Genomic DNA, 13760 nt, shown 5'->3' with positions numbered 1-13760 from the left:
TGCATGTAGATGTAATTAGAGTACGGCAAAGTAGATTGAGAGCCATGGCTGCAATGCCATCTGCCAGGTGTTTCTGCTGTTTCTAATGTATTTTGTAATTGCACACTGTATTTCAACAACGTTTTGCTAGGAATTAATGAATGCATTTTTATAAATTAGGCTTGCTAATTGACAGCTCACATGATCAGTTTTTTGTCACCATAGAAAATTGTACTTCACAAGTGAGTCGTTTTTGTTTGTTTGTTTATTTTTTGTTTAATCAGGTAAGGCAATTGAGAACAGTTTCTTATTAACAATGCAATGCAATTTAAGCAGTGTAATTACAGTTTGTGGATGATAAGGTTGTACACACACAATAAGATGAAAACCCATCAATCAATAAATAACCCGATCTGCTCCAAACAATACAAACCTTTGTTAAGCAGATTTTTATGCTAATCTTAAGATTGATTAAGGTGTAAAATATGTCAACTATCACTTGCAAATAACTGTCAAGTTGTGTTGTTTAGGGTAGCAAATGGTGTCACAATAATCTGAAATTGTGACGAGTATGAAACATTTTTTGTTGATGAATGCACGCGCTGCACAAACCTCCGGCAGTGACACGTAGACGCACACAAAAGAATAAAGTATTTCCTCAGCCAGCACACTCTGAAAATGCTATGAATGATGTGTTAAATGATTGCAAAGAGTTTATGGTATACAGTATTGTTTTAAGTATTTACAGGCTTTTTATATATATTTTTTTATTCTGGTGAGAATAGGCCAGTGTAGTACTTGTGGGCAATCAGGTTCACTTTTGAGGCATTGTTTAATGCACCAAAGCGTGCAAACGCAATGTCATGCTTCAGTGCAGCTCACAGCGGTTTGGGTTCACTGAAGGGCACAAGACTTGACGGACATTCAACTCAGCCCTTTCATATTCTCGAGATTTCCCTTTTGCGTTTGGAGGAAAACCGTCCTCTTCCAATTATGTATTGTTACTTAGTGATGTTTTCTTGAATATGCAACAGTACTGGATCTGACGGAAATGGCTCATTCCTATACGTTACTGAGAAGACAATAGTGGGACTAGGCCCCATCCATACTGACACTAAGCCATCTTTTTCCCATTCGTTTCTAAAAGGTTTTCTATAAACACAGATTTTTTTCAAGAAAAACGCTAAAACGTACCCAAAGCTTGGATTGAGAATTAAGAATTTATTTTAATCGACTAAACTGAATATGTTGAAAAGGGCTAAAATTGATCAATATATTGGGGTGGCCTGAGTTTGAACAGTCAGAGCTAATTATTTGCCTGGCGATGATGGGATCTTTAACTGCAGTTGTTCTCATTCACAATGCCAAGATGTCTTATTGATATTTAGTGTCAGCCTGTCAACGTTTTTGTATGTCATATGTATGTCCTTAAAACGTTGTGTGTCATTAATGTGCAATCCCAAATACAGCAAAATAGTTTCTCTTGTGCGATACAGTCTTGTATTAGCTTGTAATTGTCAGTTAGGACCTCGCTTATCTGCAGGAGAGCTTCCCTTTACTGATAAAGGCAGTTTTGGGTTTAAAAATACAAGATTAAGAAAACACTTTTCATTGGACACACAAGCAACAAACTGTCACAACAACTGTGGTTTATGGTCTACATATATGTTTGCTAAGTTTGATCCCTTTAGCTTTAACTTGTTGTGTCAATCACTCCACAGGGAGAAACTGCATATTTTTATAAGTGTCTGACTACTTTCTTTTTGATGTGATCAAATACTGCAAACTTCATAAGAGTGGAGAGATGGTGTGTGTGAGAGTGATGAGAGGAAAGGCTCATCTGCATCGTGTTTGATGTGGCAAATGCAAATGGACCAAATGATCTGATGAGGAAAAATGTGAATTCATCCTTGCAGCTATTTGCAGATCGACAGAGGCTTTTGCATTTCTACAAAATGTGATCTTATCAGACGTATGAGCATCTTTACTCTTTCTTTCCTCTTATTGAACAATAATTAGTCTTTTTTTTCCAATCAATATTCTTCTCATTCTTTAAGCAATGTCAGTAGTTGAGAGCTCAAGTCTCTTCCAGCAGGTTGAAAGATTTCTTCTACCCCATTTATTTTTTATTTTTTTCAGTCGACTGCAGAGACAAACTGAGAACTTCAACAATTCAAACTTTGAGAAAAATTAGAGCGGAAAATCAGATATTGTTGCTGACCACTGAAGAATAGAAACAAACCATTTCAAGCATTTTAAGAGCTAACTCACAATTGATGTCCACAATAACTCCTGCAATGGCATCAAAAGACCTTTGATTTGAATGTGAAATTGCCAGACTGCCATTAGAATTTTAATCATCATCTTTTAGTGGCACCATCAACAGTTTGTGAATCCCCGATCTAGAAGAACATTAAAATAAAATAAAATTGAAAGTGTGGCCTCTGACACAGCGTCTCTTGAGTTCATCTCTAAGGTGTTTGATGAGCTCAAAGGTCAAGTTCTTCTGCACCAATTTATCCAAGCATTCCTTTGTAGTTGTTGCTTTGTGTTCTCATTTTGTTGGAAGCAGAGAATTGTCCAAACTGTCTTGATAATTACAAATCAGAGGCAATGACTGCCTGGTTTAGCCCCTGATTGACAGATTAGCAGCACCTCATTACTTTAGTTCATGTGGCTCATCAGGATCCTGGCCAGACAACATATCCTGCTCTTCCTAAATGTCTTGGTAAACCGAATAATTAGGATTCAGGGGGAGCCTTAACTCTTGCCTGATTATTTATTGATTGAGTGGATATATCAATACTTTTGCCCCACTGCTGTAGGTCTAGTTAACCACTCTCAAGCCTTGGTCCGAACAGTTATCCGTTGGCGACTTCCGCTTGACTTGTAGTGTCAGCTCTTGGGATTAAATTAGCAACTGGGAGATGACACACACTTCACATCTTTCAGCCTTGCTATACAGCTTCCACAGAGGCATGTATTGAGAAGCTATTTGACTTCAAAGGACTGGTGAGGGAGCATGTCACTGAAAGGCAGCGTGAGAAGAAACTTAACCTGAGAGCACTTTGATCATGTTCGCCTCTTGACTGCTTTAAGGCTTAAAAGTGTGAAGAAAAAAAATACAAACGGTTGATAAGAGGTGATAGCGAATTTAGAAGTTATAATATAGGAGCGTAGGAATTAATATATCTTATAGAGAGAGACCAATATGGTTTTTCAAGGGCCGATGCCGATTGTTTGTCGTCAAGGACTCCGATTGCCGATATTTGGAGCCGATATTCACTTTTACTAAATGAAAAAGTATTGTCTTTAAAATAAAAATAATAATACAAACTTCAGCTCTTAACTTTGCCAATGTTTTGAGCATATTTTTTGAACAGCCTTTCAGATTAGTAAAATGTTGTTGTTTTTGTTTTTATCTTAGACAATACAAACAAAAGTGGCATCAGTATGTCTTAAAAAGTTCATTGAAAATTAAAAAACGTAAATAGCTCCATATTGTTTTCTACAGTGAATAAAGTTTTCAAAATATTTAACATTTTCACTTTCAAACAAAAACAGAAGGTGCAGAGTGCCCAGGGTCAGCAGCATATCCAAGAAAGTTAACCTAATATTTAAATCTATAGTTCCCTGAAGTTAACACAAATTTAAATGGATCTTTAATCAGCCGTCAGATGTATTAAAAAAAAAAAAAAAAAAAAGGGCAGATGCCGATATTCCTGAAAAAGATGAAAATTAGCCCAACCGAAAATCGGTCAATCCCTTAAACTCCTATTCCCCATAAATTATGAATCATTCTTTGTTGCAGAAAATAATTGGTATTTTTTTTTACACCCCTGCCATCTCTCCAAGATGACTGGCATTAAATTCAGCAGCAACATGCTGGATGCTAGAAGTTAAAAGACAATTTACTGATACCACTATTGCCAATTTTCACATTAGCTCTGAGTGTGTTTCCTTACACATAGTGTTTATGAGGCGTCGCGCACACATCGAGTAGGGAAGCTGTTATGTGGGTGAATGTCATAACGCGAAAGAATGGAATTATAAAATGAGTCTCGGCTTTTAAACGTGGCAAGTCACAGTCTAATAAAGTTTTTCAAATACCACCTGCAATTTTGGAGAGCAGAAAGTGGCGGCGACGCCGGTGATCGAAGACTTACTTTGCTTAATTTTACAGTCTGCTCTATCTTGTCTTGTTGCTCTCTACTCTCCCTTATATCCTTATTTATTTGTCAGAGTTTGTGTTCAGGGACGTTCCTTGTCATTCGTCAGCGTGCCCATAAAACACACTGTCATGACTGACTGGCCACGCTCCAAACTCATTACCGATTGGCTGACAGAGCGGCCTGTTCTGTTCTGCTCCGCTGTGTTTGACTCCTATTTGCCAGATATCTCGTGCTGAGGAAACTTTAAATGCAGTGGTGTCTGCACTCCCGCCATACCTTTCCCGTCTCCCTCTCAAGGTCACATGAATATGGATTCACCCTCTCCTGCCAGCACGCACATACTGATGATGAAGTCTAAGGTCTACTCAGAGGGATTATAATTCAGAATGCAGGTCTGATTTGGTCACTGACTGACTGTTTTAACTATGAAAGCAAATGGGAGCGGGCAGTGAAGAGCGGACTGTGGCGGAGGTCGTGGGGGCGGACTCGGGGTAAATAAGGATGATGAAGGAGAAGGGAGCGAGATGAAAAGAATGGATAATGATTGTGAAACCGGCGGCGTTGGGGCGAGCTCGGTCTTGCGGCTTGGTGGGGGTGGACGACATGTATGAGGAAAGTGACAGAGACTTGGAGATTGAAAAAGACAACGTCCAGTGTTATTGAGTTTCTGTTGTGGTTGATCAGCTATAACTATGTCATCATATTGCGTTGGCCGTAAACCTGCTGCAGCAATTCAGTGTGTCTGTTGTCTGGCGTGTGCTTCCATGTGTGTGTGTTTCCATCCCAACAAACGGTGTCAAGTAAATCGATGTGTACATTCACTTTGCTTCCCATTACTTAAGTGCCTCTCGCTTCTCTTTGCTACTCCATCATGTGCGTTTCCCACAGACTAACAATTTTAATGGTATGTTTCTGTGCTTGTAATTTGATGATGTCCCTTTGCTTGCATTCATCTAACAATCTTGAATGACTACGTTTACATGCAGTCAATATTCGGGTTATGGTCAAAATTCCGGTTTCTGTAAAAACCGGGATAACCTTTTTACATGCTTGAGCGGACAGAGTTACTCCTGTATACATGGTCATTGTGCCCAATTGGAATACACCGTTTGAAAGTGCAACGTACGGATTTTGTCATTTGCAAATAGACATCACTTCTGCTTTTTAAATTTCTACTTTTAATAAGACATTTATGTAACTCAGTCACCACGCTAAATAAAGTAATCGGTTTCCTCCTCGCTGTAAAGATGTGGTTCTTAGCTTTGTCATCATGTTTGTTTAACTCTGCTTGAGTTGTTCTAGTGCGCCGCACGCCAAAATCACAGAATTTATATACACGCATATATGCTATATGGATACACACTGCTGCATTTTTGCCGTAAAGACAGAAAATAATGTGAAAACGCTGTGAAGAAATCAATGAGAGTCGTTACTGTACGACAAAGACAATGATTCTTTAATAAAATGAAAAAGAAGACGAGAGCATGCACACAAGGCAAACCGATGCCTCGTTCAATCGCGGCATTCCAAATACGATTATATGAACAAGAATTCCGGTTACGAAAGGGGTAATACTTATTCTGATTTTTACAGTAACTGGGTTTTTCCACGTTTTTACATGGCCTTTCAAAACCCGAATATTGCCAATAGAGTTTTTAAACTGCATGTAAACATCTTGTTGCATAGAAACTTAATCCTACCGTTCTGCTCACTGTTTTGTTTTATATCTGCCCTCCCCCCTCACAGAAAACAAGAAGGAAACTTTACTTCGGTCTCGCTCTCGGCTAAATGTAAATGCCAGTTCTGTGGCGGTCAAGGCTCCACCCACCAAGGAGTCCGACACCCAAGCGACTTCAACAGCACCTGCCAAAGCTGCTTTGTGCTTAGATACGGGACACAAGTATAGGAACACCCCAGGCCATACTTATGGGTCAGAGAGTGAACAAGTGCTGGTGAGGAAAGACCCGAAAAATGCCGAGATCAAGAAAAGGGATGAAGGGGAGCCTCTGGCCTCGCAGACATCGTCCACTGCTGCTGTGGTCTCCAGCGCTACTGGGGAGTCTGATTTGGAAGCTCTGTTAGCAAAACTCAGGGCCCTGTAGTGGTCAGGCCCTCCAGTCTAAATTATGTTTAGCACATGACTGTTTTCAACACTGTTGCTTTATAATTTGGACAGAAGTGTAAAAAGTGTTAGTATCATATATATTTGATGAAGCTACACAGAATTAGACCTATATTAATCTTTACCAAATTTGCATACGGTGCTGGAAAGTTCTGTATATCAATTTGACACATGTAGAGCACAATCAACTAGTAACACTTTGGTTTACAAAATGGATTCAAGGGGGAAACAAAGTCTTTGTGCGGCTAATTTGTAAATATTAAGCAGTGGAATCTGACCTTTGATAGTCTAGTTTTTGTACTGGTGTCCAAAAACATTTATTTAAATCAAACATGTAATACTGATCAGCACTTTCTAATATACGCTTCTGATTCAAATGTTTACTTTTATTCCATTTTTCTGTATTTATCTTAGGTTTACGTGTATTTGTCTTATGTCATACGTTTGCCAGCAAGCTCTGTAAAGGATTTAGCACTTTATTACATTTGGACATTTTTCATCTTCAACCTGTTTCATTCACATTTGTTTTAGCTTTGTGTACATGAACAAACCTCCATAGTGACACACTCAAAAAAAGAATGTCCTGCCCCAAGACACTCCACAGTTATTTTAAAAGGTCGATTAAATTATGTTACATTAAATCCAATGCAAATAAAAAAGCATGTGCATTTTGTAATGATAGCAACTATTTTGGTATGATGAGAAAATGCTTTGTTAGTAGCATTGAGCACATTACACTTATTTGCTTTTATCAGTTAAAGCCGAACTAATTAATTCACTTACAACCTCAAAGCTTAGACTATATTTTCATAATGTTCTGTATTGTATTTTCTATTTACCCAAAAAATGTGTTTTCTACTTACTTTAAAACTTGCTATGTATTTTTTTAGATACATTATTCGATTTTTTTTTTTTCAAGGTGAAATTTGATTAAATTTGTTTGTAGTGCAGGGAACCTTTATAACCAAGCAGTACAAATTAAAGTCTTACAATACCATTTATATTTTGTTAATACAAATTTTAATTGCTGCATACTAAATCCTGACATTGTATGGTGACTTTTATATACCATTTTGCAATAAAATAGTTGGCTGTGTGACAGATGCGGTGATTGGTCCTTTTGTTTTTTCTGCAACAAACTAACCCCCCTTTTCATGGAAGTGTAGAACTGCCAATGTATTTACAATACGTTTGAATGTACTCGCAACTGCGTTTGAACATACTTGGCGGCTAAATACTAAAAACATAGAGAATTTTCCCGAGTGCATTCAATAATAAATTCAATAATAAATCATAAAAATCGCAAAAAATATATATATATTTTTTTTTTTGAAACTTTATTTTTAAACCTATTCGTATAATATGGGCCAAATGCTCAGCCTCCATAAGTAATACCCGGTGGTATTCTAGGAAAATATGCTATAGCATAAGTACATTCGAACATACGAGTATGTACCAACGTATTTGTGACTATCTTTGAGCGTACTTTTGAGTATGTTCAAACGTATTTAAATACCTTAACGGTTCAAATTTGGATTGTGTTGAGTACTCAACCAAAATTCTCCAAACATCAACATAGAGTTCTAGAGTTTATGTGCCACAACACAATCAATACACAGTGTTCATATTTTTCTTCAAATAAAGTTGAACAAGGAGTAACCAAAATGGTCAAAACATTATTATTTTAACTTGAGCATGACTTTTTTTTCAAAGAGAATATCACATGAAAAAGCCATCTGGTCTTTTTTATTGAGGTGAGCCTGAAAAAGTATTAATTAAATATTGCACATTCTCTTTTAATGTTTAGGACAAAATGTGATTTATTGTGACTAATATCCATCCCACTTTGCATTAGTATCTGTATGTGCTTGTTCCTTTGAGTTTGGCAGACTGTTTAGCCACTGAAAAAAAATCTGCAAATTGAGACAGAGAGCACACGGGGCTGGATTCTGTTACACTTGGGGAGCTTTCATTACTCACTGGTTGTGCTTCAGCCATAAGGTTTATCTATAGGCCTAATAAAGTAGAACAAAACATATTGTGAAGCAGATTGCAGTCTGGGCCTCTTTGATTGGAAATGAAGTTAAAAAGCATCTGAGGATTTCTACAGAAGGTGGGAAATACAAAGCAGATCAGATTTGTCACTTTTTCTTTCCCCTTGAGTCAAAGAGTGAACATGGAGCTGTATTTATAATAGCCTCTGCACATCAAGCTGTGCAATTTTACGCCACACAATTTATTCTTCTAATTTTCCAGTCCTCTGACGGAATCATTTGTCATCTCCTGTTGATAGTGTCAGTTACATTGTAGAGGAGGCAAAAAGCAGGAAAGATGAAGCCGTCCGTTGCTTTGTCCTTCATAGCATCTTTGTACACTTATGATTTATCTTGCCACAAACAATTTAGAGGATGCATTTGGATGCTTCTTTAGTTGTTCAAATCCTGGAAGTATGTCATTCTTATTCCGAGTCCACAAAAACCCAGAGGCCATTGCCATCTTGCAATAGGTACAAAGAGTATAGTCTGGAAAGGAAGTCAAACGGAAGTGGTGGATTTGGACTCTGGAGACTGACTCAGGTCTGAGACTTCTCTTCTTTATGCTACAGGAAAACTTCCCCAATACGCAAAATCTAGTTATATAACGAAACTCATATCTTACCGCTCACTTTGTAAGCTCCCCAGGCCCCCAATTCTGTCTTTTCACTGCTAATACGATATTTACCAAGGGTTTTCTGAATATTTAAAATCACGCATTGGGTTGCCAGCTACCTCACGGGGGAAGGAGGTGAAAAAAAATAAGAAAGGAAAATGCTGCAGAATGTAGATTAGAATTAAGGTTCACAACATCTTATTTTAATGGCGAAGTGATGTTTTTGCGATGTGAGCTGTTTCTTAAAAAAAAAAAAAAAAGTAATTTTTGCAAAGTCTTTGCTCTTTTGTCTTGTTTGCACTCTGTAATTCACATCTAGCACGTAATTTACATCTGCAGTTCAAAATACAAAGCAACTGCGGCAAACGTAAGCAAACTGACAAGTTAATTAGATCATTAACAAATATCTGCTTTTAAACTGCTCAATAAAAATATTATTTGTAGTAAATTGGTTCGTTATCTTATCTGACGTTAGCTAAGAAGACTTCACAGAGGCCACAGACATTTGATACACTGGTTCATAAACGGAAGAAAGCACAAAATATTTGTTAATAGTCTTTTTTTTTGTGCCCCCACTAGTCTAAACATGTATTCTGCTTAATATTGCGTTTGTGGAATATGACTTTTTAAGGCAAAATCCACCCATTGATCTCCATCTCAGAAGGCAGCCATTTTGCCACCTACTGTCGACTGAAATGGACATCACAGCTGCTAAGGGCTCGACCGGTAACGAACAATCACGGCTCACCTGTTGTCTGAGTTTGGTCATGTGACGTTCATAAGATGAGTGATTGGTCATTACCTGAGCCCCGAGCAACTATGATGTCATTTTCAGTCGACCGCAAGTGACAAAATGGCCGCCCCCCTGAGATGGATGATAAGTCGATTTTGCCGAGTTATTCATGTTCCACAAACGCGGTAATAGTCAGAATGCTGTCTTTAGACTAGTGGGGCCGCATAGAACATATTATTGTAAAAAAATATTTATAACTAAATGAGTACTAAAAGTGAATATTCAAGAGAGTGTAAGGGCTTATAACAATAACATCATGCACTAACTGCTGATTTTTGTGTGCAACAATGTTTGAACAAGCAGTTCACACATAGGTCTGAACATTGATGTTTCTTTTTTTCTTTCAACCTCATTTCCATTTCACTTGCAAGTATTTTTAACAGAGCACTTATGTCCCAAAAAAATTTTCTTCCTTCCAAATGCAGCCATGGAAACCTCTAAGTGATGTCAGAAGCTGTCATATACTTAAAGATCATGGAGATGCAACAATCAATTAAATGGCACGCTTTCATTCTTGACCTCAATTATTTCCATTCATGTTTGCTTCCCAACACTTTGTCATATTGTTTGGTTGTCATGACACTGAGAGACAGGCAGGATTTGGACTTAGGAAGTGGATGGTCTCATTTCCAGTCCTGCTCCGGAACAAATTAATATGACAACTAGTCTTTGGAGCAACTGTTCCCCCACTACTGTCGAGGTGCCCTAGTCCAGTCCTGAATGCCAATCATCATTCAAACTCAACTCAATTTTTGTGTGTGTGAAACCTACTGGCAACTTATTGGATGTGCTCGGGTGCCAAAATTGTCAACACCCTGAAAGTTCTGATCCTATAATAGCCTCTGTTGTTATTTTAAAAAACACACACAAAAAAAACATGTGAGAACAAGCTGATGTTCCTCCTCTTGGTATTGACTCGCAATCAGATCGTAATTTTTTTTTTACTTCAGTGCAGTGTCTTTGTTTCATTTAAAAGCAAAATTAATGATTTTGATTCTTAACATCAGATGTAACAGACCGGATCCCCACGTTCCTAAAAAGCCGAGAAGACATTTATTCCTGAGCCCAACCGATACTCTCCTGACAGTGTCTCGGTGTTTACTCCTCTGAAAGAAGAATTGTTTTAATTGCTCAGTGCGTCAATGCCAGAATCCTCTGCTCTTCTCAAAACTTTTGCTCCCGACATCTAATAAATTGGATTTCTGAGAGACTGAGCTGTGTGTTTTTTGTGTGTGCTTTTTCTTTTCTATCTCTAAAACCAAAGAGGTTTTTTTTTTCTTTACTTCTGAGATATAAAGCTGCAACAAAGTGTATGACTTGGTGCCAGATTCCCACTGATCTCGCAGCACTGAAGCAGGGGATCCTCGACATGGGGCTCAGATTCACAATGTGACTGTTGTTAAACTAATAATGTCACGGGGACCAGACATGCTCTTTTCTCTCTGTAGTGCAAAGATCAAGCTGATAAGCCGCCGACTCCTGGCTATTATCCCTTCTTGTTCCTTGTACCTGTTTGCATGGTACTTGCCTTCTCTCTTGTGGAACCGCCATCTGTTCCGGCAGTTGTATTTGTGTGTGTGTCGCTCGTCTTTGATCACAGATGCGTTACGTACGCCAGCGAAAATGTTTGGCCTCCTTCATTTGTTTCTTTGTTTCTCTGCCCTGCTGTGATGTGTGTTGATGTTTTCTTGTTACGGACGTCAATCAGCAAAACGCTAAATAGCATTAAAAAAAAAAAAAGGGAAAATAACTCGCTGTGCTCATAAGAAACATCACACCAAATTTGGCGATCACAAAAAAAATATCACGCCACATTTTGAATAATTCCCTTAGACATTCTGTAGGCTGAACTTTTAATTATGTTCACTGACTTATTGTTGCAGCGTGAAGATTTACTTTCTTCTTTTTGTTTTCAGCCATTTTTTTGGGCTGACCATGGCTTGTTAATAATAACTAGCTTAATCAATTTCTTAAAGAAAAAAATTATAGAAACCATCCATCCATTATCTACCGCTTAAAATATAACCACGTGGAATCATATTGAATGAGGTGGAATGTTGTTGAAAGATAAGAATTACATCAAATGGGATTGGTCTCAATGATATTATATCTAGAATGGTCAAGGAAATGGTGAAATGCATGCATTTATGTGGAATGGTTTTTAGTTATATGGAATTAGGTGAAATGTTATTGGTGAAAATGTGCAATATTGTGAGTGAAAAATGGGACAGTTACCATAACTCATTCAAACCCCAAAACGTATAAATACCTTATTAATACATTGTCCTGCACTCCCAAAATCATATTTATAAATGTTTTGTGTTTTTTATGCATACAGAAGGCTTTGATACAGCTTCTGACATGAATAGGTTGCTTAAAGCAATGGTAGTTATTACAAAAACGACCAGCAGGTGGCAGTAGAGTATAAGAGATCAGCCAGAGCCACGTTGCAACAAGCTCTTTTTCCCAATGTTATAACAGGTATGTGAATAATGATGAAACTTAGCTATATTCTAATGTTAATTGCCGCAAAAACGGAAACAGATACAAATATATGATGATGATGGATGAAAGAAGACACTCTAATCGTTCTTTTAGTAGGTTCCATGTTTTTATAGCAATAGAGCAGAATATTCTGTGGACCTTGCAAAATCAGTTAAAATCCAGTAAAACAGCTGGGAGCGAAGGGGGTTGCGTTAAAGTACTTCCCACCTCTGCCAAAGAGGCGTGACTCATTGACATAAAACAGTAGCACACTTAAAATGTGAACATACCTTCTTTTAGAACAGTGAGATGTGTGCACTGCTTCGTCTAACATGTTACAGATTGAAGGACATTATATGCTTCTTTTTTTCTGTATGAAATGATTCCAACAATAGTACTTTAATCGGAATACTGTGCATGTGATGGAATGCATGTTTGGAGGTCCATCAAAAGAAAGTGGGTGCGCCCGCCGTTCTACATCAGAGGTGCCCCGCGATTGCGCCACACAGCGTGAGTGAGACACTTTAATGCATTTGATTATGACGTAAACGCAATTACAAGCAAATATTCAAACCTCAATCAGAGTCAGACTCTGTTTCACAAATGGCTTACTGTATAAAAGCCACCATGAAACATTACTGAATACAGACTTGCATGCTATAAATGACTCGGCTGATCAAACAGAATGGGTGACTTGATCAAGCGGCGTGCGGGGGTTAGTGGGCATCCAGAGAGGAATGTAAGATTAGTGATTTTGAATATCCAGCAGTAATAAATAAATACAGTCACTGATGGTGTAGTGCATAGGCATATAGGCATGTACTATAATAATACTCGCGGCTTGGCACCACAAATTCATTTAATCACAGATGTATTTATTTTTCCGAAATATTTATTCACTTTTTTTTTCTTTTTTTTAAAATTTAGTGCGGGGGTTGTATTGAAAGTTTATTAGCATTTTTTGTAGATTTTTTTTAAAACAATATATTTCATTTTTTTTTTTTTTTCTTTTCTTTTAAGAGCTCAGTATTGTTCATTCGGAAATGTCATCATCATTGCTCTTTTTTTTTTTTTTTTTTTTTTTTTTTAATATATATATATATACACATATATACATACATATATACATATATACATACATACATACATACATACATTTTTTTTTTTTGTGTGTGTGGGTGAGTATGTGTGTGTGCGTGCGTGCGTGTGTTTGTTAGCTCACCAGAAAACCTATTAGAAAAAAAAATCTCATACCGTTCACCTAAATCGAACACCAGGAGACCCGAGGGGACCGAAGAAAATCAAGGAAGGTGAAATCCAGCACCGACCAGACACCCCCCACCAGAACTCCTCCCCAGCCCAAGAAACATCCAGACCCCAACAAATCCAAAAAACATAAAATCAGGGAGGCCTCAAGAGACCAACGGAGAGACCGAGAAAAGGAAGGAAGGACAGACGAAGCCGCGTGAGATCCGAGACACCAGCCTCCACCGATTCAATAACCTGAGGAGGAAACAGATTGTGTCTGAGTTTCGGTAGATGCTGGTGTGGTGGATCTGGC

General features: G+C 37.8%; 1 protein-coding gene across 5 annotated transcripts in view; it reads left to right on the top strand.

Annotated features, from left to right (window-relative positions):
* Positions 1 to 7376, top strand: part of LOC147176768 (protein diaphanous homolog 3-like) — a 74627-nt gene extending 67251 nt beyond the window's left edge. For all 5 annotated transcript variants that reach the window (XM_086072037.1, XM_086072036.1, XM_086072038.1 and 2 more), the window contains one exon: positions 5898 to 7376. In XM_086072037.1, coding sequence (XP_085928163.1) covers positions 5898 to 6253 — 356 coding nt within the window. In that variant the 3' untranslated portion in view covers positions 6254 to 7376. The remainder of the gene's footprint in view (positions 1 to 5897) is intronic.
* The last annotated feature ends 6384 nt before the right edge of the window (positions 7377 to 13760 follow it).

Source organism: Leptonotus elevatus, chromosome 3 (genome assembly GCF_054856555.1).
Source record: "Leptonotus elevatus isolate MCC_2025b chromosome 3, RoL_Lele_1.0, whole genome shotgun sequence".
In the NCBI taxonomy this organism is placed as follows: Eukaryota; Metazoa; Chordata; class Actinopteri; order Syngnathiformes; family Syngnathidae; genus Leptonotus; species Leptonotus elevatus.
The sequence above is the reverse complement of the archived record's forward strand: the minus strand, read 5'-3'. Positions and strand labels throughout refer to the sequence as shown.